Source organism: Solanum dulcamara, chromosome 9, assembly GCF_947179165.1.
Source record: "Solanum dulcamara chromosome 9, daSolDulc1.2, whole genome shotgun sequence".
Lineage (NCBI taxonomy): Eukaryota > Viridiplantae > Streptophyta > Magnoliopsida > Solanales > Solanaceae > Solanum > Solanum dulcamara.
The window spans coordinates 15,507,495-15,534,367 of record NC_077245.1 but is presented as its reverse complement, the minus strand read 5'-3'; the positions used below and the strand labels follow the sequence as shown (position 1 = coordinate 15,534,367).

The 26,873-nt window shown below is 38.1% G+C and overlaps 1 protein-coding gene across 2 annotated transcripts; it reads left to right on the top strand.

Moving 5' to 3' along the window:
- Nucleotides 1–1,256: 1,256 nt before the first annotated feature.
- LOC129902099 (probable inactive ATP-dependent zinc metalloprotease FTSHI 4, chloroplastic) lies at nt 1,257–26,825 on the top strand. Of its 2 annotated transcripts, none has more exons than XM_055977142.1 (17): nt 1,257–1,614; nt 2,234–2,489; nt 3,015–3,390; nt 10,327–10,585; nt 12,977–13,108; nt 14,961–15,035; nt 15,118–15,243; nt 15,350–15,459; nt 15,533–15,611; nt 15,698–15,835; nt 15,933–16,044; nt 22,794–22,957; nt 23,035–23,140; nt 23,291–23,367; nt 24,607–24,750; nt 24,831–24,994; nt 26,264–26,825. In XM_055977142.1, the coding sequence occupies exons 1-16, from the start codon at nt 1,381–1,383 to the stop codon at nt 24,972–24,974; spliced, it is 2,532 nt and encodes an 843-aa protein (XP_055833117.1). In that variant the 5' UTR covers nt 1,257–1,380; the 3' UTR covers nt 24,975–24,994; nt 26,264–26,825. The 2 variants fall into 2 exon arrangements, with proteins under 2 accessions (XP_055833117.1, XP_055833116.1); XM_055977141.1 differs by having other exon boundaries at nt 26,260–26,825.
- The last annotated feature ends 48 nt before the right edge of the window (nt 26,826–26,873 follow it).

Here is a 26,873-nt window from a genome sequence, read left to right as displayed (position 1 = left end):
ACACAAATTTTATTTATTTACACGGATTAGAAAAATACAAACATATCATTTAGTACAGACAAGTAAAGAAAAAATTATTTAAACATTATTAGACTTATCAATATTCATATTGTCTTATGAAAAATTAAAGAAATCAGCTACATCAAGATGCATATGCTCAATATTATCTTTAGAGATAAAATTTGTCTTTGGATCATTTTTTGCTCTTTTCAAGGATGTCTGATATAGTTGAACCAAACGTTCCGATGACCAGCATGTCCGTGACCAGTGCCCCATATATCCACATCTATGACATATACTTTCTGAATTTTTTCTTTGGTAAGGCTTATGGCTTTTCACTCTTTTTTTGTATTGCTGATCATTTTTCGGTGCAAGCCGATCATCATGATTATAATTTCTTTTTCGACCATGACCACAGCCACGACTAAGGCCATGGCCTCTTTCTCGTTGGTTCTAATTTGCCCGATTTACTTCAGAAAGTGGCAAAGAACCAACGAGCTGACTATCATGATTTTTCATTAGCAGTTCATTGTAACGTTTAGTAATTAGAAGGTGAGAAAGTAATTCAGAATATTTTTAAGCTCTTCTTCGCGATATTGCTGCTGCAAGAGCATATTCGCAGGTGGAAATGAGAAGTATGTTTTTTCAAGTTTATCTTGCTCAGTGATTTCTTCTTCGCATAAATTTAACTGAGCTATAATTCTAAATAAAGAAGAATTATATTCAGTTATATTTTAGAAATTCATTAATCTCAAATTTAGCCAATCATGACATGCTTGTGGAAGCACGACCAACTTCAGGTGGTCATATCTTTCTTTTAATTTTTTCCATAGTTTTAGGGGGTCTTTTAATATGAGATATTATAATTTTAGCCCATCGTCAAGATGATGGTGGAGAAATATCATGGCTTTGACAGTGTATTGATTAGATGTCGTATTGTCATCTTTGATGGTGTCTGCCAGATCCATCGATTCTAGATGAATTTCGGCATCTAGTGCCCATGATGAGTAGCATTTTTCGAAAATATAAAGGGCAACTAATTCAAGTTTGGAAATATTAGACATTTTAAGAAAATAAAATTCTTATCTCTTTTGTTATCTTCTTAAAAATATAGCTCAAAGCTATGAAGCTCATGCTAAAAATATGTTATAAAATAAATTAAGTAAATTAATTAAAAAGAGAGTGGGAGAAAAAGAGAAAAAGAGGAAATTGCGTGTGTTTATGTATGTGTGTTAGTGTCTTCAATTGCCAAAATTTGACAATTTATAGAGAAAGAGGAAGAGAAAATGTGGGCAAACTTCTCTTTGTTTAGAGGACTGAGGAATAAAAGATAAGAGGAGAAGAGGACTTATGAGCTAATCGAAGAAGAAAGACTAGGAGATGACATCCAACATTCATTTGCTAAAACCCTCCTTCCCTCCTCCTAAAACCCTACCTAGATACTCTCCGTCTCCGTTCACCGCTATAAAATTGCACCTAAAACCTCGCCGGAATTCTTTCTCTATTGGCTCCAAGCCCTTCAATGTCCACCCTTGTAAAGCTGCTGCCTCCACTTCCAGTTCCAATTCTAACTCAGCTGGTGATGAAACTGAATCAGCTCAGCAGCTGTTTGAGGTTAGTGTTCTCTTCTTTCTGTTTTTTCTGCGCCTACTTGCATTGATGCTGATGGGAAGAATTTGTATAAGTTTTAGTTTTGTCCTGCTGATTTATTGATTTTGGTAAGCTTATTAAGTGTACTAACTTCACTTTGAAGGTCAAAATTACGGAATTTGACAATTGAATGATTAACACTCGTTTTTTGCTCGCTGCCGAAAAATAGTACGTATCACAATTAGTCAACTTAGGGGTCCTATAAGTGTGAAGGAGATTGAGTGAATTGTTTTGTTGAAAGAATTCCATGAAACTTGATACAAAGTTGTCCCTTTTGGTTTCTTAATACTCTAGTCTGTTGCAGAATTTATCTGTTTTACTGGGAAGTGTGTTAGTTTTTCAAATCCTTGGGGAAAAAAAGAAAAATTCTTGTTGCAATTTCGATTTTATATTAAAAAATTTCAAGTATGATTTTGATTCCTGAGATAACCATATTTTACAGGAAATTTTACATTATTCGGATTAGAAGTATGTGGTAAGACAATTATGGATTAATAATAATAATAATAAAAAAACTATGTCTTGTTACTTCATGTTATGGAAAATTAGTTTTAATGCTATTTTTTGTTGAATGGGATCTCAGAAACTGAAAGAGGTAGAGCGTGAACGGATAAATAATTTAGAGGAGTTTGAAAGAAAGGCAAATGTTCAATTAGAGAGGCAGCTTGTGCTGGCTTCAGAATGGAGTAGGAAATTGCTGGCCATGCAGGGAAAGCTGAAGGGGACAGAGTGGGATCCTGAAAATTCTCATAGGATAGACTACAGTGAATTCCAAAACCTTCTGAATGCAAACAATGTGCAGTTTATGGAGTATTCGAACTACGGGCAGACAGTTTCAGGTTAACTATTCTCTATGTGTTTCTTATTTTCATTTTGTTATGATGCTCGATTGAGCTTTGTACACCATATGCTAAGCAATAGAAGGTCTTCATGTGATTGAGCATCATAACAAATTAAAAGAATTTATTTCTAGGTAGCAGACAACTTTTCCGTCCAGTACACATGGTAAAAATTGCGGAAGTGTGTGTGGTTGGAGCACCTCTTCTACGGTTGCACCTCCCAAAAATATTTAAGGAATCACCCAACTAAACTATTATGCATGCATTTGGGTAGCAGGTGTACAAAGTAAAGGAATATGATTCTAGTTATTAGTACCTTTGGGGAGTTCTGGTAAAATTCTAGGTATTGAAAGGCTTGGAAGTCATTCTTACTATCAATTTTTAATTTCTGACAATATCTAACCTTATCAACTTAGTTATCACTTATCAAGATATTTTTCACTAAGAATCAGTTGTGCAATATATAATAGCTAATATCTTCCAGCATTTCCAAGTTTGTTTATTTGGTTTCCGGTCTATTTGTAGTGATTCTGCCATATTACAAGGACGGAAAAACAAATCGTTCAGGAGGGGACACTAAAAAGGAAATTGTTTTCAAGCGTCATGTCGTTGACCGGATGCCAATAGATAGCTGGAATGATGTTTGGAGGAAGTTGCATCAACAGCTTGTAAATGTCGATGTGTATAATGTGAATAACATCCCTGCTGAAGTTTACTCTACTGTCGCGACAGCAGTTGTGTGGTCTATGCGGCTGGCCCTTTCAGTTCTATTATACCTTTGGATTGATAATAAGATGAGACCAATTTACTCAAAACTAATACCTTGCGATTTGGGCAGCCCTCCCAAAAAGACAAGAGAGCCACTCAAGCAGCGTGCCCTTGGTTCATTAGGAAAGAGCCGGTAATTGAAAACTTTCACTGCTTTTTATCTGTTTATTGGCTGTGAACTTCCTTTCAATTTTCTATGTTCTAGAGAAGTTGAATTTATACCTTTCCTCGCATTTTATCAAGTTTCGTCTTTGTCACTATAAGGCTTGAAATTATGTATGTTTTGAATCAGATCGATTTTACTGTGAGCACTGAAGGGTAGTAGTTGTCCTTAAGGACCAATTTCCCTGATAACTTTGGACTTGTCTATGAAAGTGAAAAAACCTGAAATGCGGCACAAATTCAAAGTTCATATGTATGGCTAGTTCACATGGGTAGAATTTAGCAACAATGTGGCATTTATAGTAGGTGACGGGAGGAGAGTAAGATTTTGGAGGTATTGTGGATAGTAAGTTCTGGAGTTATGGGTCTAGAAGCAAGGGGGGAGGGGTATCTACCAATAAAAGATTTATGAATTTGAAAATCATCTCTTGGAACGTGAGGGGACTAAACTGTGGCAGAAAGAGGGGACTAATCAAAAATATGCTTAGTCTTGGAAGGCAGATGTAGTGTGCCTCGAAGAAACTAAGCTGGAGGGGGAAATCACTGAAATAATAAAGGAAGTCTGGGGAAGTAGGTGGGTAAATTATATCCAATTAGAAGCCAGTGGGACTTAGGGGGGATAGTTATCATGTGGGAGAGAAGGTTCTGGGATGGAGAAGAAAGTAGTGTGGGAAAATACTCTATTTCTTGTAGACTCACTGGTAAGAACCCTTGACTGGCACTTAACAGGAGTCTATGCTTCAAATGAAAGAGTAGAAAGGGAAGAAACCTGGGAAGAGTTAGGAGCGTCTAGAGGACTTTTCTCAGGCCCTTGGGTCCTATGCGGTGACTTCAACACCACTAGGCACCCATCAGAGAAGAAGATTTGTCTTAGAATTAACAAAGCCATGACAGACTTCTCGGAGATCATAGAAGACATGGATCTGATGGACCTAGAGCTGAAGGGGGGAAAATACACATGGAAAAAAGGGGAGCGACAAGATATAGCGGCCAGGTTGGATAGATTCCTTATTTCAAAGATCTAGACAGTTGCTTCAGAGACATAAAACAGTCAATCATGCAGAGGGTAACATCAGACCACTCTCCAATTATGCTGCAGTGTGGAGACTGGGGGGCTTCCAATTCTTATTTCAAATTTGAGAATTGGTGGCTTCAAATGGTGGAGGGGTTTAAAGAGAAGGTCAAGATCTGGTGGGACTCATTCTCTAGTGTTGGCAATCCTGATTTTGTTCTAGTGGCCAAGTTGAAGGTTTTGAAGACCAAACTCAAGGACGGGAGTAAATCAATTCAAGGTAACTAGGGAATTCAAAAGCAGATGGTACTGACAAAATTGACAGTACTGGAAGAAATCCAAGAACATAGAACTTTGCAAGAGGAGGAAATTGTGTCTAGAATAACTCTTATAAATGAATTTGAAGATATTGTCAGAAAGAAAGAGATAGCATGGAGGCAGAGGTCCAGGGCGACATGGCTAAAGGAATGGGCCAGAAATACCAACTTCTTCCATAAAACTGCAAATGCCCATAGGAGAGCCAACACTATTGATAGACTGAAAGTAGGGGAGGTGATAATAGAAAATTCAGTCGAAATCAAGAAAAAAATAGTGACCTTCTATGAAAATTTATATGCTGAAATAGAAGAGTAGAGGCCTCATCTAGAGACGGAGAATTGCCCTAGAATCAATGCAGGAGACAATTCCATGTTGGAAGCCCCTTTTGAACCACATGAGATACTAGAAAGCATCAAGGCATGCGCAGGGGACAAGGCCGCAGCTCCAGATGGCTTCTCCATGGAGTTTTTCAAGCAGTGTTGGGACATTATTAATGTTGATCTTGTAGCTGCAATTCAGAATTTCCATGAAAAGTGCTTCTTTGAAAAGAGCCTGAATGCAACTTTTGTTGCTTTGATTCCAAAGAAGGTGGGTGCTGAGGAACTAAAAGATTTCAGACCCATAAGCCTCATTGGGGGGGGGGGCTACAAGATAATAGCTAAGCTCCTAGCAGAGAGACTCAAAAAAGTAATCCAAGGCATTGTAGACAAACAATAGATGACCTTCATCAAAGGAAGGCAGATCATGGATGCTATTTTAATTGCAAATGAATGTATTGAAGCTAGACAAAGAAGCAACAAGCCAGGGATTGCCTGCATGCTGTACATTTAGAAAGCTTTTGACTACCTGAATTGGAATTTCCTCATCTAGATGATGGAAAGAATGGGTTTTGGGGCTAAATGGATCAATTGGATCAAACATTGTATTGGCATTGTGAGATTCTCCATACTAATCAATAGAGCACCTACTGGATTTTTTTACTTCTCAAAGAGGATTGAGACAGGGGGACCCACTATCTCCCTTTTTGTTCATTATAGCCATGGAAGGGTTGCGTAACTTGATCAACACGGCAAAAAGGAAAGGGTGGATCAAAGGATTCCAATCAAGTAGCATTAAAGGAGTTCTAGGAAGCTGGAATAGGGATGGTAATGCTTCAAAGAAGAAGGAGAGATGGAAGATTGTCCCAGCATGCATTTGGTGGACAATTTGGAAAGAGAGGAACAATAGGAGCTTTGAGAATGTGCAGAATAGCCTTTAGAATATAGAATGAATTTCTTAGTTCTTTTCTACTTTTGGTGTAAACAAGATATTTTAGCTAGAACAGAAGACATCTTTGATGTACTAGATTGTCTATAGACATCAGTTTGATTAAGCTCAAAGCTTTTGTAAGATATAATACTTTTTTGAAGGGGAACTACACTTTTGGTTGTATACCTGTGGATATTAATAGACTAAGTTACCAGCCTCAAAAAAAAGATAATGCTTTCTACATTACAATTTTCCCCAGCTTATATAGCATTCAGGCTGAAAGGAGATGACAATCTAGCGAGTTTGGAGATTGCAAGATGGGGAAGCTATTGGAATTTGCAGTTTAGGAGATTTTTTTGGAAATAGGAGGAGGTGGAGCTCCCAAGTTTGTTAGATTTGTTACATAAACAAGGATGCTTACCGAAGGGACATGATGTATGGGGATGGGGTTTGGGGAACTATAGACTTTTATGTCAAATCATTTTATGAGAAGAAGCCATGCAGCGGGGGCCGGCAGATCGTCAAATATGGAGTTCTCGCAAGGCCATGCTACCGGAATTCCAGTTCTAGTGAGCTGGTTTTTGTAAATATAAGACACTAAAGTGGACTCGCTCTGACTTTTTGAAGAGTGACAACCACCCTAGGTTGCTGGGTGACCGGAATGGAAGTGGTTCTAGGGATGGTTCTCCTCCGGTGACCTCGACATAGCCGGAAAATGTATTGGGTCAGGCCGGAAATGCTTAGATCGTGAATTTCGAACATGTTTTTACTGGTTCCAAATCCAATTTTGCTTTTGCTAAGGGAGAAGGGGCTGCTTGTCATGTTTTTGGTAACCATAAACTCTTTTTGGGAACTATATATGGTTGTTATGATGTTCAAGGAGATGATGTGTTGCCATTAGCCTGAGTTGAGGAAGGTAGACATGTTAGCTGTGAGGAAGAGAAATACTTGAAGTTCGGGGAACTTTTGGGAGTGCTCTTCTAAGGAAAGGAGGATAGGGTTTGGAACTTCTCTGAGACATTGAAAAAGAGGTAAAAGGGGTTAGGGAATAAGAGATTGATGGGATGAGGGTGGGTAGGGAAAGGAGTTTGTGGAAGGATAAAGAGGGAGTAGGTAACTTGTTGGTGTACAAGAGGAGTGGTAAGAGTGGGGTATAGGAAATCGGAGGACTGCGATTGAGGGTAAAATAGTTGATAATGGAAGTAAATTTTTTTTCTTGGAATGTAAGGAGGATGAATGACCCTAATAAGAGAGCTATTATCAAAACGAGAGTTAGAGAGTGTGGGGGGGGGGGGAGGGGATCGCTTGTGCCTTTAGAGACTAAAATGGAGTTGGTGAGAAGTCTTAGGGTGGGTGGGGGGTAGATGAGATAAATATGATTGGGTTCTGGCATTTGGGAATGCAGGGGGTATCAAAGTTTTATGGGATGATAGAAAATTGGAGGTGGTGGAGGTAAGTAAAGGAGAGTTTACGATTGCAGTGTGGGTAAAATTGTTGGGAAGTGGTGAAAAGTTGGGCTTTAGGGGGATGGGGTGTATAGTCCGGTGGAGGAGGGAAGTAAAGAGAGTTTGTGAGAAAAGATCTCCACTATTATGGCAGGGTGAGAGGAGTTGGTCCAGATGTGTTGCAAGATGTCCACAAGTCCCATTACCTATAGATGTACCTCAGATCATACGCTTATCTTGCTAGGTGGAGTAGGAGGAGTTTACACATTCCGTTCATATTCAAGAACATGTAGCTTAGGGAACTAGATTTTATGAATGTATCAAATATGCGGTGGAACGAGTATGAAGTCTTTGGGATACCTTCTTTCTAACTTGCTAGCAAGTTGAAAATGCTAAAAGGAGATTTAAGGAGGTGCTTGGGAAGGTGGAAGTGAAGATGAGGGAGTTAATAAAGAGGTGGGGGGATAGAGCATGTAGAAGGGTTAGAAGAAAGGAGATAATTAGGAAGGAGGCAAAAGGGGGAGATTGCGGCTTTAGCGGTCGCTCAAGAAACTAGTTGGAGACAAATCAAGGGCATTGTGGTTGAAAAAGGGTGATTCTAATACAAAATTCTTTCACAGGGTGGTAGAAACAAATAGGAGGAGAAATTTCATTGAGTCTGTAAATGTAAACGGGGTGGTATATGAGGGAGAGAAGGATGTGAAGGGGCAATTATGGGGTATTATGAACTTTTGTTAAGGAAGATGTCAGGTGGAGACCAAAAATAGGAGGGATAGCTTTTAGTCAGATAAGGGAGACAGGGGAGGGGATGAAGGAGTGGTTGGAAAGGGCTATAGGGGAAAAAGAGGTGTGAGAAGCAGTGCAGGGTTGTGCTGGTGATTAGGCTCCAGGATCAAATGGTTTTGCTTTAGCTTTATTCCAACAATGTTGGAGGATATTCAAAAGTGAGTTAATGGAGACTATTGTAGAATTCCAAGAAATTGAGGAGCTTGAGAAAAGTCTGAATGCTTCTTTTATCACCCTTGTGCCAAAGAAAGAAGGATCAACATATATATAGGATTATAGACCTATTAGTCTAGTAGGAAGCATTTCAAGATTATATCTAACTGGAATCTTGAGAAAGCTTACGATCATGTTAACTGGGATTTCTTGGATTATATTATGCCGAAGAAGCGCTTTGGAGATAAGTGGAGGTGATGGATTAAGTTTTGCATTTCTTTTGCCAGATTCTCTGTTTTGGCAAATGGAAGGCGTTGTGGCTTCTTTGGGAGATCGAGAGGCTTGAGACAAGAAGATCCCTTATCTCGTATGCAATTTGTTTTGGTGATGGATGCTATGAGCAAATTGATAGATAGCGCAATCAACAAAGATCTTTTGAAGGGCTTCGATGCTTCATTAGAGGGTAACGTAATGTGACAATTACATATCTATTGTTGTAGATGATACTTTGGTCTTCGGTAATGCAAAGGTGTCCCAGTTAGATCATTTGAGCTAAATCCTTATCTGGTTCTAGGTGGTGTCAGGCTTAAAGATCAACCTCAACAAATGTAAGAATACACCAGTAGGTGCAGTAGATAATATTGAGGAGATTGCGTAGATGTTGAAATGCAAGGTGGGTTCTACCTATTACATATCTTGGACGACCTTTGGGAGCCTCTTGTAAAGATCTCGCAGTGTAGAATTTGGTGGTTGAGAGAGTCGAGAAGCGACTAGCAGGATGGCAAAAGAGGAATTTGTCAAAAGGGGGAAAGGAAGTTCTGATCAAAAGCACTCTTTCTAGTATTCCTACATATTTCAAGTCACTTATGCAGGCCCTCGGCAAAGTGATTGAATCATTGGAAAGACTTCAACGTAACTTCCTATGGGACTCAACAAAAGTCATTAGGAAGTTCCATCTTGTGAATTGGAGGATTGTCCACATCTCCAAAGAAATGGGGAGGGCTTGGAGTGAAAGTTCTCAAGATGTACAATAAAGCTTTGTTAGGGAAGTGGATATGGAGATTCGGGATAGAGGAGAATGCTTTTTGGATGGGGGTGGTGGCGGATAAATATGGTATAATGGATGGTGGATGGAGGACTAAAAACATTGTAACTTCGTTGCGAGGTCCCAATTTGTATAGAGGATTGGATCTCTTTTGTTGAGAGCCATATTTTGGTGTAGGTTCTCTTCTTTTGGTGTATGGCTTGTATACTTGGTTTCCCCCCAAAATTAATAAAATTACTTACCTTATCAAGAAAAAAGAAGAGAGGATGTTGACCAGGAAGGATATTGACTTCCTTTATGGTTCGATTTGAATTTCTACGATTCCAAGAAATGTGTTCTTTTTTCCCCCACTTGGTTAGTAGCTAGAGGGGGTGATCTTGACGCTAAGAATTTAAGGAAGAGAAAACTCTCTTATGTCGGTTGGTGGTTTATGTGCAAGGGCTCGGGTAAACATGTTAACCATCTTCTTCTTCATTGCTGGTCTGTCTCGACTCTCGAGATTATGATGGGAAACTCTGACATGGTTTGGAGTGCAATGGGTGATACCAGGCATTGTGAAAGCACTGTTGACCAGATGTAATTGTGGCAGACGGAGGAAAAGGCACAGGGTTTGGAAAGTAGCTCTATTAGCACTTGGTGGATTGTGTGGAGAGAAAAAAACAGGAGAGCTTTTGAAGGGATGGTGATAATCTCTTATAGCTTTTTGGTGAACCCATGAGATCCCCATAGGTATAGAAGATTGGATGCCTTTTGTAGAAAATATTTTTTTTTTGTAGATTTACTACTCTTTGGCATCTCCTGTATATGGGCGTTTGTTTTTGCCCAAACATCAATAATATCTTATTACTTTATCAAAAAACACTGTGCAAATTCTAATTTCTTTTTACCATCCGCCATCAGTGCAAAATTCATATCAGCAGAAGAAAAAACTGGTATAACTTTTGATGATTTTGCTGGCCAAGAATATATTAAGAGAGAGCTTCAAGAGATTGTTCGAATACTGAGGAATGAAGAAGAGTTTCAAGACAAAGGGATTTATTGCCCAAAAGGTGTGCTTCTCCATGGTCCTCCTGGAACTGGCAAAACACTTCTGGCAAAAGCTATTGCTGGAGAAGCAGGATTGCCTTTTTTTGCTGCTAATGGTACTGATTTTGTTGAGGTGAGAAGTACTTGCAATTGCAACCTTCAAGTACACTTAATGGAAGAGTAAATTCTAACAGCTGCAAGATTATTAAAATTTCTTTAATTGATTAAATTTTTGGGCAACAACAGCCACTTACAGGGTTAAACACAGCATCTATGACTATATCTGCTATAATAGACTCCAAAATGAAAGCTACATGCTCGTTATGTTTGGCAAAACCAGATGTACTCCCTCCGTTTAAAAAAGAATGACCCCCTTTCCTTTTTAATCTGTTCCAAAAAGAATGACCCTTTCCTTTTTTTGGTAAAACTTTAATTTCAACTTTCCATGTGGCATGTTTAAGGCCACAAGATTAAAGGGTATTTTGGTACATTTGACATAACTTTAGTTTAGGACCACAAGATGGAAAAGTCTTCTTTGTTTTCTTAAACTCCGTGTCAAGTCAAACTGGGCCATTCTTTTTGAAACGGAGGGAGTAACATTTTCCTGATTTCCCTGCCGATTCGAACACTTGCTTGTTAAAGATACAATTTTTTTTTACTTTCCATTTCAAAAAAGAATAAGAAAAAATAACAAGGTTTTCATTAGCTTCTGTTTCTTGAACCTGTTTCATTTATTTCTTGTAAATACTTGCAAGTTTTTTCATTTGTTTCTTTGTTTGTTTTTGTTTATTAACCTATAAACCTTATTTCACTTTTCAATTTTGCTTTAGCTTATTGTCTATAGGTCCTTTAGATCTGAAAGAAACATTGTGGGATATCTTTTTGGATGCTATAATTTAGCACGACTCAATTGAATGTCTTAAGTCATTCCTTCCTGCTAATAAACTTTTCACAAACATTTACCTGCCTTTTGCGCTATATTTTCTATGCCACAAAAGCTGGATTGTGGATCATCAACAATCAATATTAGCTCCCCGCAAAAGCAGGGATATACTCTAATATGGATTCTTGTAAAGCTATTATTTTTTTCTCAGTAGGAGTGAGCATGAAGTAGAGGGAGACAAATGAGGCTCAACATGCTAATGAGTGTGCCTGCAACAGTTTTAGTGGCTCGACGGGTTGTATTGAGAGATATATATAAAAGCCCAGAATAGCTCTATGGGCCGTATTGAGATAGAGAGAGAAGCCCTTAACGATAGAACAAGAAGAGAGAAAGCAACTGGATCGATGATCCTAAATTGAGAGAGAGAAGTCAAGTGCCATATAACATGAATGTAGACAGTGGTTGTAAAAATGAGTTCTCTTTGCTCTGATTTCATGATTAAAAAGTGGACCTTGTGCTTAAATCAACCTCAAAAGTTAGATCTTATGATGTTGTCCCAGACTATATAAGGAGATGATGCATTCCCTCCAATTGGTTCTAATACCAATTTTTGTAGACCGAGTATGAGAGCCCAACCCAAAATACTAGTTTAAGATGATTATAGAATTCAACATGGTATCAAAGCAGGTAAGAGATCATGGTTCAGATTTCTCTGCCACTCAAAAAGTGATTTTTTCCCTCGTACATGGTCCTTGAAAAAGAATCTAGCACAATGTGAGGAGGTGTGTTGGACATAATAATAGAGTAACTAAAAGTGTTTTCTCTCTAATAGTTTAAGCTTGAAGATGAGATGGTGTCACAATTTACTTAGTTGGGGATTGTAAAGAGCAGGGGTTTGAGGAGTGGAAGTAAATGTGGAAGGGGAAGGATCACTTCCCTTAAATATAAAGAGGAGGTGATTAAAGTGGATGATTGGGTAGTGGATCAGTCGTCTTCTATTCTGAAGAGCTTGTTTACTAGAATATTGTGTACAAGTTCTTACTATCTTCAGGAGAGTGCTGTGTTCTATTTTGTAATAAATACACCTCATCTCATTCATGCGGAAGTCTAAGGCTTTGATATTATTGAAAATGGTAATATTTCAGAGCACTGAATTGCCGATTTCAAAGTGCATGTGGGTCCGAAAATGGTGATAGAATTTTCCACCTTCTTTATATCCCTTGCCACTATGTATAGGTACAGTTCTCTTTGCTTCTCCTTTGTGCGGTGGAGTTTGAGTGTGCTCTTTTAGCCAGAATTCCTAGTTTGTCTGTCTGTAATGGAGGTGCAGCATGTCCTCAAAATAATGTACCCATTCTCTAAAGAATTAGGATCTTTTACTCTCCTTGTCAAACTGAGTTGTTGACTTCAGGAAATATACTCTAACAGTCTAACCTTCAACTGTGTGAAATCGAAGATAGGAAAAATAAGTGAGAGGAAGTAGAAAAGAACAGAAGCATGTTTCTTAAGGCCCTTAGCCTAACCTTCTATACTTCCATAATATGTGAATACCATCTGTGCTCGCACTCCAATGTTTGATTCAGGAAATTCTCCTTTTAGTTTGGCAGCATTTCTAGCTTCTAACCTTTCACATCTACACAGATGTTTGTTGGTGTGGCTGCTTCACGTGTGAAGGACCTCTTTTCCAGCGCCAGGTCATTTGCTCCTTCTATTATTTTCATTGACGAGATAGACGCAATTGGCAGCAAACGTGGTGGACCGGATATTGGTGGGGTATGATACACATATTTATTCTTTTTTCTTTCCATTTTGCATATTAGAAATTATTCTCCCAGAAACAATTTTCGGTTTTGAGGTGTTACTCTTCGCTGGGAATTATTGTATGAAATGACGTTTAAGTTTATATGAAACTTGGATGCATGCAATCTTAAGTCTTAACCCATTTGCATATGTCTCCATATCTTTCTTCTATCTCTGTTGCTACATGTTATTCTGTATTTTGCTTCGAAACCCATACAGCCAACAAACTGAAAAGGCAAGAAAGAGAGGGTAAGTTATTTGGGGCAAGCGTTTAATTAAGGGACTTAGATTAACTTAAGAGCATCTAGTGGAGAGTTTGTTTTCTGGTGCTCCTTTGTGAATTTGGTGATCTTCTCTACTTTGACTATTATTCACCATTTTTGTATCGACAAATGCAATATTAAATAATATGTTGGAGACATTATCACTACTACACAACAGTAACTGTACTTCACTCCCGAACTAGTTGGGTTTGGAAATACGTCTGCTCCATTGGAGCCGTTTCCTTTCAATAACTTGTCTTTACAGATAAATTAGGGTTTCCTGACCCTGGAGGTTCTCAGCATTACCAACATACAGTTCTCCTCTAAAGTCTAAATAATCTAAAAAGACTTGAAGTCTTGACCAACACTAGAATTGATGTAAGTGTATCAAGTATCAACATTACCAAGCCTTAATCCCAACATGTTGGTATCGCTTATAAAAATCTCTTGCTTATTGTAATATTAGTTCTTGGGCCTAACTCACACCCTAAAAGCTAGCTCAAAGAGGGGAGGATTGTCCAAGCCTTATAAGGAGTCCACCCATCTCATTAACCACAATGTGTGGGGTGGAGGGGGTGGGTGGGGGGTTGTCATTTTTCAACACCCCACCTCATGCCTAGTGCTTAGCATTGGGTGTGTGGGCATTTTTAATTTCAGGGCTCAAATTTGGGTGAGACGGGTTATGCTCTGATATCATGTAAAATTAGGTCTTGGGCCTAACTCACATCCTAAAAACTAGCTCAAAAGGGGTAAGGATTGTCCAAGCCTTATAAGGAGTCCACCCATCTCATTAACCACCAATTTGAGACTTTTGTCATTCTTCAACACTTATATTGTAAGTTTTTCTATAAGTTTACACAGACATAGAGATTGTAGGAAACCAACTTCATTTCACATGACTTTAGGTGTATCTCATCTCGTTCTTAATACTTTTAATAATCATAATGTCATACTTATGGACCAGCATATTTGGAAATCTACGTAGAATATAGCCGAACCATCTCAGACTACTTTCTTGTTTTAGCCTTTGTATTTGCTACTTGTAGCTTCTATCGACTGTAATATTTTCTAGTCATGTCTAATCTACGATCGTATATTTATTTTAACATCTGTATTTCTACAATACTCATCTTTTGAATGTGTTGGGCCTTCTAGACTCAACACTCACCTTATATAACATTGCAGGTCTCACAATTGTTTTATAAATTTGCCTCTCACCCGGATAAATATCTTCCTGTTGCACTCTTCTATTTCAGCCATTCTATCTTATCTGTTATCTCTTGATTTGTGATACCCTTCGCCCAGAATACTGAGTTTGGATATCTGAATTGTCTAAATTTAGGTATCAATCCTGTCCAATCTCATCTCAATGTCATTCTTTTTTTGGGTAGCTAAATGTAGAATACATATATTCTGTATTACTTCTAATACTAAAATCCTTTTTCTCTAGAGTGCTTCTCCAATGTTTCAGTTGGTTCATTCACTAATTTCATTAATAAACATATATCTGGGCTGTATTGGAATAGTTTTATACAGTAAAGGACATGTACTTTCTTTCTTAGGGTGGTGCAGAAAGGGAACAAGGGCTTCTTCAGATACTGACAGAAATGGATGGATTTAAAGTGTCAACATCACAGGTATATTGTAGTTAAGATGATGGTTTCCCATAAAGAAGTAATGAGAGCTTCTCAGGTTTGCTGTTAAATGCTGGGTTATCAGGTCTTAGTTATTGGTGCAACCAATAGATTGGATATTCTTGATCCAGCCCTATTACGAAAGGGTCGTTTTGACAAGATTATTAGGGTTGGTTTGCCCTCAAAAGATGGTAGATTGGCCATATTGAAGGTATGTGTCGCTGCACACTAGTGTTGACATCTGTTAATCTTTTGAAAATTGTCTGGATTTCTTGTGTCAGTATGTTTTGTTTTGATTTTCATTTCAATTACCTCAGGTGCATGCGCGCAACAAATTTTTCCGGTCAGAAGGGGAAAAGGATACTTTATTGCAGGAAATTGCAGAGCAAACAGAAGATTTTACTGGAGCTGAACTTCAAAATATATTGTACAAAATCCTCAACTGTAAATCCTTTTGATTCTGCATTTGGAAGGACTAGCTCACACCTCCTTCTGTGCAGGAATGAAGCTGGAATTTTGACTGCGAGGAAAGATTTGGACTATATAGGAAGAGATGAACTTCTTGAGGCATTAAAGAGGGTAGGTGCTAAAAATTGAGATTTGCAGCATCTGTTATATGTTTGATTTAGTACAGTATGTTCATGTGATATCATTTAATATTACAGCAAAAAGGCACATTTGAAACGGGTCAAGAAGATAGTACTGAGGTCCCTGAGGAGTTAACACTAAGACTAGCTTACAGAGAAGCTGCTGTTGCAGTTCTTGCATGTTACCTTCCTGATCCCTATCGACCATTCAGTGAGGTTATATACATATAAATGTCATATTAGTCAATCTTAATATTTCTTAAATTTGTGACGTGCTCACATTTCTGCCAATTTGGTTCCGATATAATGACAGACGGATATCAAATCCATTCGTAGTCAACCCAATATGCAATTCGTGGAGATTGGAGGCAGAGTGTTTAAAAGGAAAGCAGATTATGTGAACTCAATAGTCCGTGCATGTGCTCGTAAGTTGGAAAATAAAATAGTATTTCAGTTCAATATTTCTGTTCTAACACTTGAAGTGAATCTGTCTTATGGATCTTATGTTTGAAGTCTGTTTTTCGTCTTCACTGTTCATATCCAACAATGACATTTACTATAAGACAGTTAAGTGACTCTAGGTTCTCTGCAGATTCCTTTAACTTTATTATTTAGATAAGGGGAATATCGACAGAGAAATCCGCTAAGCGTGTTTTTGAGAATAGGACAGGCCATAAAACAATGATGGATCTTTATGTTGATGGGGGATACTTAAGTTGATGTAGCAACTTCATAATTGGGAGTAAAAGTGAGGGAAAAATATTGTTGGACGACGATGTCACACATCGTATTGGGGCCGGGTGGATGAAATGGAGGCTCGCTTCTGGTGTGCTATGTGACAAGAAGGTACCACCACAACTTAAGGGCAAATTCTACAAAGTGGTGGTTAGATCGGCTATGTTATATGGGGCGGAGTGTTGGCTAGTTAAGGTCTCTCACGTTCAAAAGATGAAAGTAGCCGAGATGAGAATGTTGAGATGGATGTGTGGGCATACCTGGAGTGACATGATTAAAAATGAGGCTATTCATGACAAGGTAGGAGTGGCCTCGGTGGAAGACAAGATGCGGAAAATGCGACTGAGATGGTTTGGGCATGTGAAGAGGAGAGATAAATGCCCCAGTGAGGAGGTGTGAGAGGTTGGTCATGGATGGTTTTAGAAGAGGTAGGGTAGGCTGAAGAAATATTGGGGAGAGGTGATTAGACAGGACATGACGTAGTTACAACTTACCGAGGACATGACCTTAGATAGGAGGGTGTGGAGGACCCACATTAGGGTAGAAGGCTAGTACATAGTCTCGTTATTCTTCCCTATTAGTAAGTGCATTAGCGCACTACAATTTCTTTTGTGGAAGACTCGGATTAGGATAAAAGGCTAGGTGACTTATCCTTACACCATAGTAGTTGTAGTTTTGCTCATTGTTTATTGCCATTTGATTTCTGCATTGTATTGCTGTTTATAGGTGTGGAACCGTTGTACTTTGATTATCTTATTTATTTATAGTAGTTAATGCCTCTTTCTTACGTACTATTCTACCATGACTTTCTCATTTTTGTTATTCCTTGTTTTCATCTTGTTTTCGATATGCTTGTCCCTATCTGATCTTTTATCTTGTTTTTCTCCCTTGAGCCGAGGGTCTTTCGGAAACAACCGCCCTACCTTTCAAGGTGGGGGTTAGGTTTGCGTACACTCTACCCTCCCCAGACCTCACATGGTGGGATTATACTGGGTTTGTTGTTGTTGTTGTATAAATTTTATGTTCAGGAGCCTTCTTTTACATCTAACGTTGGGTGATTGTTTTCCTGAATCTAATTTTCAACTCCCGTTCATTTTACATCGTAAGAATGTCCATCCTTGATAACCACCAAATAGTGATCTCCACCTTTAATCTTCAAGTATATCAGCTGTGATGTTGTCAAGAGTTAAGTTTCGGAACAAGCTTACCCATCAAAACCAAGGGGTTTACTGGATTGGGTAGGAAGGCCTTAACCCCCGTCCTTCTATGTTGACTCTAGGAGTTCAGTGGCTGAAAATTTGACTATAATTTTTTATGGAACTCAAAATTGGAAGCTTTGAGATTCATAAATTCTTGGTCACGTTACTGCTGCTGCAAGTAATTCAAATTAAACCTGAACGTAGATAATTTAGAGATACTAAAAGTGGTTACAGTCATGAGATAAAAATATTTAGAATTTATGCCCATACTTGCTCATCTCACTTATCAGTCGATCAATCTTCGGCGCTTCTACCCCGAACTAGTTAGGGTTGGATATATCAGTTTTGTAGATGCATTTCACTTAATTGGAGTGTAAATCATTCTAATACAGGTAAATAATTTGTTGTCAAAAATTAAGTGTTTTTCTGGAACTAGGGGTCCTCTAAAGTTTGTTACTCCTTCCTATATTGAAATACAAGTGTCTGACTAGACAAAAAGGAAGCTCATGGGGAAACACCAACTTAATGTATTTGCAACCCCAATAATAAGCCTAAATCCCAACTAATTGTTATTGTCTATACAGATTTTTTTCTTCTAGTGTGTTATGTTCGTAGCTAAATTCGTATTGGCTATGATAACTTTTTAGTCTTCAGAGACCACTTTTGTCCATTTATCTCTGTCTTTGTTTTCTTTTAGTATATTTAGAGCCTGTTTGGATTGGCTTATTTTATGTGCTTTCAAGTCAAAACAGCTTTTAAGCACTTTTAAAGTGTTTTGGTAACCCGAAAAAGTGCTTATAAGCACTTAGTTTTAAGCTAAAATGATAATAAGCCAAAAGCCAATCCAAACAGGCTCTTAATCATTATAGTATCACATTTATGGATCTCCAAGAAGATGGTTGAGTGGTAGAGAAACAACAGTTACTTGGATCAGGTGCAATCCTAGCATTATAATTTCAGTATAATTATCCGTGAACCAAATGACCCCAAGTGATGTAGTTGAACCCAACTACATCACTTGGGGTCATTTGGTTCACGGATAATTATACTGAAATTATAATGCTAGGATTGCAACACTGATTAGTAATCCTTGGATTATTTAATATTGGGTGTTCTGTTTGGTTCATTGAATTAAAAATAAATTATATCCAAGACGTGATTTGTTTGAAACTTGGATAAACTTTTAATTTCAATTTTAACCGTGGCCTTCTTACAAAACTTTAGGAGAAGAGCTTTGGGAGAAGAACATCTTTGTCATTTGGTTATTTTATCTATGGGTTAGCTAATCCCGATATTGTTTCCCACGTTGAATGTAGTATAAAATACAACCAAGATTATGGTATAATATATTTTCATGGTTTACTTATCCCAGAAACAAATATTTCAACAAAACATGAGATAAAATAATCCCAAATTTTGGAACAAATATGCTATTTAAGATTGATCTTTGTGATTTTTGAAGCTTGCTCAGGACTCAAAGTCAATTGGAGAAAGAGTAGTACTTTTCCAATAAAGGAGGTGCATCAGACTGAGGTTCCTGCAAGTATTTTGAAGTGCAAGGTAGAAAAACTGCCAACAGTTTACCTAGGCATGCCTTTGGGTTCCAAGCACAAAGCAGATTTTTTTTTGGATGGCATTATTGAGAAAACAGAGAAGAAATTGGCTATATGGAAATCCCAATACCTATCTTTTGGAGGAAGAGTTACACTAATTAATTCAGTCTTGGATTCTTTACCCACTTATGTGAAGTCCCTATTTCCTATTCCGAGTAAGGTAGTAGTGATTTTGGATGCCCTTAGAAGAAATTTTCTTTGGCAAGGGAACAAGATAGAAAAGGCCTTCAATCTTGTTAAATGGCCTACAGTACAACAAAGCAGACAAAATGGAGGATTAGGAGTGAGGAATTTAAAGATACAAGAAGTGCCTACTTCAAAATGGCTGTGGAGGTATAATCAGGAGCAGGCTCTATGGAAAGAGATAATACATCACAAATTTGGTCAATAGGATCTCTGGTGCACTAGTGAAGTCACTGAAACTTATGGTGTTGGGGTGTGGAGGACTATCATAAACTTATGGATAAGTCTCAAGAACAACTCAAAGATAGTGGTAGGCGGAGGGGACAAAGCAAAGTTCTGGTCTGATGATTGGTGTGAAAATGGGATTCTAAGGGACCTGTTCCCTAAACATTTCTTAATATGTACAAATCCTGATAGAAGGATAGAGGAGTTTGGTGTCCACAAGGTTGGAATCTAGTATTTGGAAGGATGCTTAATGACTGGGAGATGCCGCTTTAGTTGGCAAGGTTATATGGTCTAGAATTCTGCCACCTGTGATAGAGTGGTGGAGCTCTTGAGCCTGATTGGTGGATTCCCGGGCACTACTCTAGAGCCAGACAGATCAGCATGGGACATCACAAAGATGGGAGATTGTCTGTGACCAGAATATACAATTGGGGGCTCAGAGGAATTGCAGGAAGATCCACTAGACCTTGGAGCACAATATGGAAAAATGTGGCCCAACTAAGGTGAAGTGCTTCACTTGGCTGGTTGCTAGGAAAAGATGTCTAACTCATGAAGCTATGCAGATTGCAGAAGAGGGGTATCAACATAGCATCCAGATGTCTCCTTTGTAAGAGGCTCCGGAGACCAACAAACATTTGTTCATGCATTGTAAGGTAACTGCACAGGTGTGGGCTTTGTTTACTAGCATAGCCAATGAACATTGGATTATGCCAGAGCACACTTCTGACCTCCTAAGCTGTTGGACCAAAAGGAGAGGCAACAAGAGTCAGAAAAGATGGTAGAGAACAGTTCCAGCATGTATTTGGTGGATTCTATGGAAAGAAAGGAATCAAAGAATTTTTGAAGGAAAGGAATGTACAATACAGAAGATCAAATGGAAAGCAATTATCACTTTAGGCTTTTGGTTTAAAGAATAGGATACAGAAGAGGAGATCCAATTAGTGGACTTCATGGGCTCTTTGTAAGTATTGTCTAAGTTGCTCAGACTCTGTGCGGGATGTCCGATACGGGTGCAGATCTAGAGGTTGAATCCTCTATGATCTAAATTTTAAGATTCGGGGATAGAGATCCATGTATGGATACATGTGTAGGGATTCGGCTAAAAATAGTTCAAATACTTAAAAATAGAGTTATAAAACCTAAATTATGAGATATTATGTGGAAAACTTGGGGAGTTAATATTGATCAAGAAGAGAATCCTGGAAGGAGATAAAAGGAAAGGGTGCAATAGAAATTTATATATACAAGGTATTCCATTTTCTTCAATTTCACCTTAGTTTTTGTTTTGATTACATCAATAATCGAATATGTCCAAAATTTCTCCATCGAATTTGGTTTGGTCAAAGTATCCAAACTAAGTTGACCAAATCGGGTACGGATCCCACTCCCACATTGTGTCGACACGGGTGCGGCACCGAAAGTGAAGAGTCCGAGCAACTTATAATATTGTTTTGTTTTCTTTTCCTTTCCTTATAACATCTTTTGGAGGTGGCCAGCATAGCCTTTAATGCTGAGTAATACAAAAGTTACCAGTTCAAAAAAGAAATCTCAAATTTCATTCTGAAATTATTTTCTTTATCTTGACACCAACCCTTTGATGTTAGTCTAGTTACCACCATCATAAGAAATAGTACTATTACACCTTATAGAACAGTATATTTGGAGGTTTACATTGGTTGTGATCAAACCATCTCATCAACACATTCGCATTTCAATGACATTCGTATGTTCTTGCATGATCATCTATCATGCATATGCTCCAACTAATTTTAGTTATCTAAGAAGCATTATTATCTATAGTTCTTTTCGTAGTTTACGGCGGTTTGGTTTCTGGTTATAAAGTGAAATCGTTAACTGCGTTTGTTTTTATAATTTTACAACCACTTAATGGGTTTGAACAAATCTGAATGATTAAGATCTATAATGAAGTTTTAATATCATTAATATGTTTATTCAAAGGTTTCTACAAAAATGGCATGTAGTTCATCACTACTCTATAGTCACTTCTAACTATCATCGCCAGTCACCATTATCAACTGCCACCACTGTCAATCACCACAGTCACTTGTCAGCATCGTTAACCACCATTTACAATCATTACCATCAACCACCAATAACTAACGATAATCAACACAACCAACCACCGCCATTATTCAACACCATCATTATCTACACTATCGTCCACCACAATTGTTAGTTGTCACCCTAACTACCACGATCAACAACCATTGTTAATCATTACTGTCGACCACCATCACCACGAGCTTCTATCCAGAACCACCACTATCACCCAATACAATCCCTAATTGGCACCCCACAACTACCATTGCTAGCCATCATCACCTTCAACTGTAATATAACTTTTAATTTTTTTTTATTGACATAATGTTAGATTAATTTAATATTTATTAATTTATATATAAATACAAGTTTTATATATTCAGATGTTGAGAAAACAAACAATCTTTATTATTTAGTATTTAATCTTAATACAACATTTTAATATTCAGATGTATATATAGATTCAGACATCTAAATCTTAATGCACATCTTAATAATTAGATGTGCATTCAGATTCATACGTCTTAATCTTAAAGAAAACAAATGACACCTAAGACTCCATCACAGATTTGAGCGAATTAGATGTCTTCAGACCTAATAAGTGATAGAATCTATTAAAAAACACAAATGCGCTTAATGGGCTGAGATCTGAATAACTCAGAGTCGGACTCTTGTTAGGTGCAAACAAATGAGTCCTAAGTCTTTGCTTTATTGCATCTTTTTCAAAATTGCATAATATGTTTCACAAGTCTAATACACTTATAGTTCACACAAATTTGAGTATCTCCCTTGTCTATACTAGACTAGACTTGTACGTTTCATATAGTGAAATGATGTTTTTCCAAAGTATGTGTTTCAAATCGGTAAGTCACTAATTTAAAGGAGACATCTGAATATTAGACTGCAGTTTTAGCTGTACTTGTTCCCTTGTTTATTCATGATCCCCTTGAGTTCGGCATTTGCTTTGAGAGAATATGCACTGTTAGTCTATGTAGATTCAATACAGTGGTATGAACATGATGCCAAGGCAAACCCATGGAAATACCCCTTATGTGTTACAATATCAACCTGCTTAAAAGGCCGCTCTTTTGTACTTTTGTTTTTCCTTTTTCTTTGTTAGATTTTTTCATGTGGGACACTGATAGACTGAATCTGTAGCCAGAGTAATTGAGGAAGAAATGTTCGGAGTTGACAATCTATGCTGGATCTCTGCAAAAGCAACTTTAGAAGCTTCGAGGCTTGCAGAATTTTTGATACTGCAGACAGGGTTGACTGCCTTGGGAAAGGCTTATTACAGATACCAGAGAGATCTCTTACCAAATGTCAGTATATACTAGATCTTATAAATGTTAAATATATTAAACATCTAATTTTTAATTCAAGTTATTGTGTTTTGCAGCTCCCTGCTAAAATTGAAGCACTAAGAGATGAGTACATGCGATATGCTGTGGAGAAATGTTTATCTATTCTAAAGGAGAACCATGATGCTGTAGAGACAATTACAGGTAAAGTTAGTTAACCTTCATTATCTAGTCACTTTAAGTATTTGTCTTCCCTGAATTGCTGCCGAGTCCCTGAGTAAGACTTGTAAAATTGTGTAACTGGCATTGGCTACTGACTGTTCATTGTCTTGTGCTTTTGTATCTCTTGATCAGATGTGTTGCTTGAGAAAGGAGAGATCAAAGCCGATGAAATTTGGAGCATTTACAAAAGCTCACCTAAAAGTCCTCAGGTGATTCTTTACTTTATTTCCAGTGTTTATTATTGACATAATTGAGGAAGACTAATGCAGTTTTCTTCTTTTCTCTTCCTTCCTGAAGAAAAGGAAAACAAATTAAGAATGAGCTCACTTTTATCATTAATAAAATAATTTGGAGGATTATGGTTGGTGGTGTTTGGAGTTGATTTGGCATATAGGCAAACTGTGCTTGTATCTAAACTCTTGGGAAACATGTTACGTGTTTAGAGATCTGGAATACCTGTTCACTCAGAAAATGCCATTCTGTTTTCTGTCTTGAGGTATACGGGCAACAATTTCTTGCCTTTTCCCCTCTCTAGATTGACTAGTCTGATTTAACCTTCATGAACCACTTCACTAGAGCGGTTTTTGAGATAAAGCTGGTAATTCTGTTGATTGAAGAATAGAACTTTGGGGCTGAATCCCCTTTCTTGATGGATTTCCTTTACTCGTTCGCAGATTTAATGTCTGCGTCTAGAGGTTATCCTTCTCTCTATATGCTTCTTAGATTTAAAAAATGGCTCAACATTCAGGTAAGTCACTTTTCCCGGGTGCGCGCCTGGACTTGTGTCCAGGCTCTTGGGTTAGATGTTGCATCGTTTAAGAGAACTAGCACACCTTTTCATTTGGAAAATGCACTGTGACACAATCTGACCTGTGTTATTATGATTAATCATAGCTGTTTTGTTTGGATTCACCATTCTGCTGCTGTCAGCATCCTATATATTTGTCCAGCTAACTAGATCAATTGCCGCAACCCCCTCCCCTTTTTTTGGGTTGCTTATTTATGGGCTTATTCCTCACCTTTGCCAGTAGATTTAAATTGCAATCGATGTCGGGTGAGTATTAGCACAGTGACAGGGACGAAGAGAGGAAACTCAAAGGGGGATGGGGGAATGATGTGACGGGGAGTACTACAGATGCTCTTAGCTAAGGCTGCTTTTTCTTTTTTCCCTCCTAATTCTCGTTTCCTTTTCCCATTACATAACTTACTATTATCATGGCTCTCGGTAGCTTTGGAAGCTGCACCTGGGTGCCAACTCCTATTGCTGCGCATATGCAAAAAAATTACTTGATGGAATATAAACTAAGATTATTCAGGGGGCCAATCGCCATGAACAAACTACTATCATGGCCTGCAGTGGGTTACAGCTCGTTCTTACATAGAACTCTTTTACTTGCCCGTTGTAACGTAATGGCATTTATAGTTTTAAAGTTTCTTTCATTTCTCAGCCTACTGTGAGTCCCATCGATGAATATGGATCCCTTATATATGCTGGACGGTGGGGAGTCCATGGAGTTTCACTTCCAGGGAGGGTGACGTTTGCACCTGGAAATGTTGGATTTGCAACTTTTGGTGCACCACGACCTATGGAGGTAAGCATGATGGATGCTCTATTTATAGATCTTTATGATGAATACTCTCTGTATTTATGTCATATCACACTTTTATGCAGACCCAGATAATTAGTGATGAAACATGGAAGCTGATAGATGGCATATGGTATAAAAGGGTCGAGGAAATGAAAGCTGCTGTATCACTAGAAACTGATGAAGACGAGGAGAAGCCAAAACTTCTGATGGCCAGTCATTTCCTGTAGCATCTAAATATCTGATACAGGTTTTGCCACTAGTCTCTGAACGGCATATATTGTGCAGCTATGGCTTTATTTTGTATGCTTCAATTCCATGAGGATGTGACATCATTTCCTGATTGCCGAAGGTCAAGATCGAGTTGGCTGGTAGAGCTTGCATTATGCTTGGCCCCATTTTTTTAAAAAAATGAATGACCATTCTTGGACCTGAAAGGTGGTTGGGTGTTAGGTGTACAGCCTGACCTGTTCACTAAAAGCAAAGATTAAAATGAAGTAGGTGGGCTATCGCCTTATCATAAGCTAAGAGCGGACATCCCAACTCCTTTTACATTTCTTAAGCTTGACTATAGGATATTAAGTGCATGCCCACTGTCAATTTTTTTCTGAGAAAAGGTAAGGGGCATACCTACTGGCCTAAAATATTATAGGGAGTACTCTACCCATGGACATCATGAAACTGTATACAGGATATTCACAGAAGTAAGGTAACATTTTGCAAAACTAAGCTTTTTGCAACTCCCTTCTATTTTGCTTTGCTTCCCAGAAAGTGTCAGTTTCTTTCCCTTCCAGATCCCCAGTATGCAGCCGAAATTGCCACGATGAATTCTTAGATTTATTATCTAAATCCTCTTGTGCCCAAAATCCTCCAACTGGAAATTTTTAAAAGCGTCAAATAAGAACCACTTTAAAAGATGAGCCCACGAAAAGCAACAAAACTAAAAAAAATAAAAATAAAAGACAAACAAACAAAAACCGTCTTTGACTAGTGACCTAGTGAACTTTGGAATCCATATAAAGATGGTAAACTAAACCTTTGGCCCGGCTAAATTGGGAGCATGCGTGTATTCCTCAACCTTCACCTTAGCAGGAATGAGTAACTTGCCATTAATGGTTTAGTGCCTGGAGATGCAATACAGAAACATACTCATCATTATTATAGCACAACCGAATTTGTTTGGGAAATATTTTACATCTGCCTCTGTCCAGAAAGTGCTTATGATACTTCCCTTTTGAGATGTTCCTCAAAGTTGTTCCCTTTCCCTACGTGAAAATTTTACTACATTTTGAAATACCACATAATGTTTTGCCATACAGATTTTTCCTCCTTGAATCATTCTGCTGCATAGAAAGTCTTAATATGACTGATGTGTTTTTCAACAAATATGTAAACATTTCTGTTTCTCTTAGTAATTATGCCAAGTCAAAGTGCAGCAAGTAAATTGGAGGGAGGGAGGGGGGGGGGGGGTAGTAATAAGTGTTCCTCGTCCTGATTGACATAATTTCATTGCAGGCAGGCTGCTGCACTCTTCAATAAGGAGCCAAGCACTCACATGTCTCGAAGAAGCGTCTAGACATCAGTAGCATATTCAGGTTTTTTGAGATCAGAGCTAGACTCCGGCTATCCTATGCCTATTTTCATGAGAGGCATGGATGGTGATAAGTTGTTTCGACGAGACTAGCCTTAAACATTAGCCCCTTATGGAGTGCTTTGGAGAAACGCCGAGCTTGAAAATTAGCATCCCCAGTAGCACAAGGAACAGGAGCTGAAGAGGGGTGAAGAACCTATTATATATGATGGGATACAAGGTGTCCTTTTAGTCTAATCAGTCTACAAGGTGCCCTTTTAGTCTAATCAGTCAATCAACTCATCTGGGGTCCCAAACAGATTATGGAGGGTGCCTTTTAATTAAATTTTGTAAATTATTCGTACATCAGCTCCAACCCCCTTCCCTGTCCGAAGTCCCATCCCGAATTTTGTAATATCTGGACATTCAACTTCCTCTGTTTCAGAATACTGTTGCAGGGATTATAGTGGTGATATCGTTGTCATAATTAATTTTTGGTCAGTTGGAGTCAGTTTTGCTGTATTCTCAACTCAAATTCATTGATATCTCTCATCAACTA

Bases quoted from the DNA above. Each gene is read 5' to 3' on its own strand.
- LOC129902099 (XM_055977142.1), top strand. From the start codon at position 1,381: ATGACATCCAACATTCATTTGCTAAAACCCTCCTTCCCTCCTCCTAAA. The intron at 3,391-10,326 runs GTAATTGAAAAC...ATCCGCCATCAG, and splicing joins GGTTCATTAGGAAAGAGCCG to TGCAAAATTCATATCAGCAG. The intron at 23,368-24,606 runs GTGATTCTTTAC...TTCATTTCTCAG, and splicing joins GCTCACCTAAAAGTCCTCAG to CCTACTGTGAGTCCCATCGA.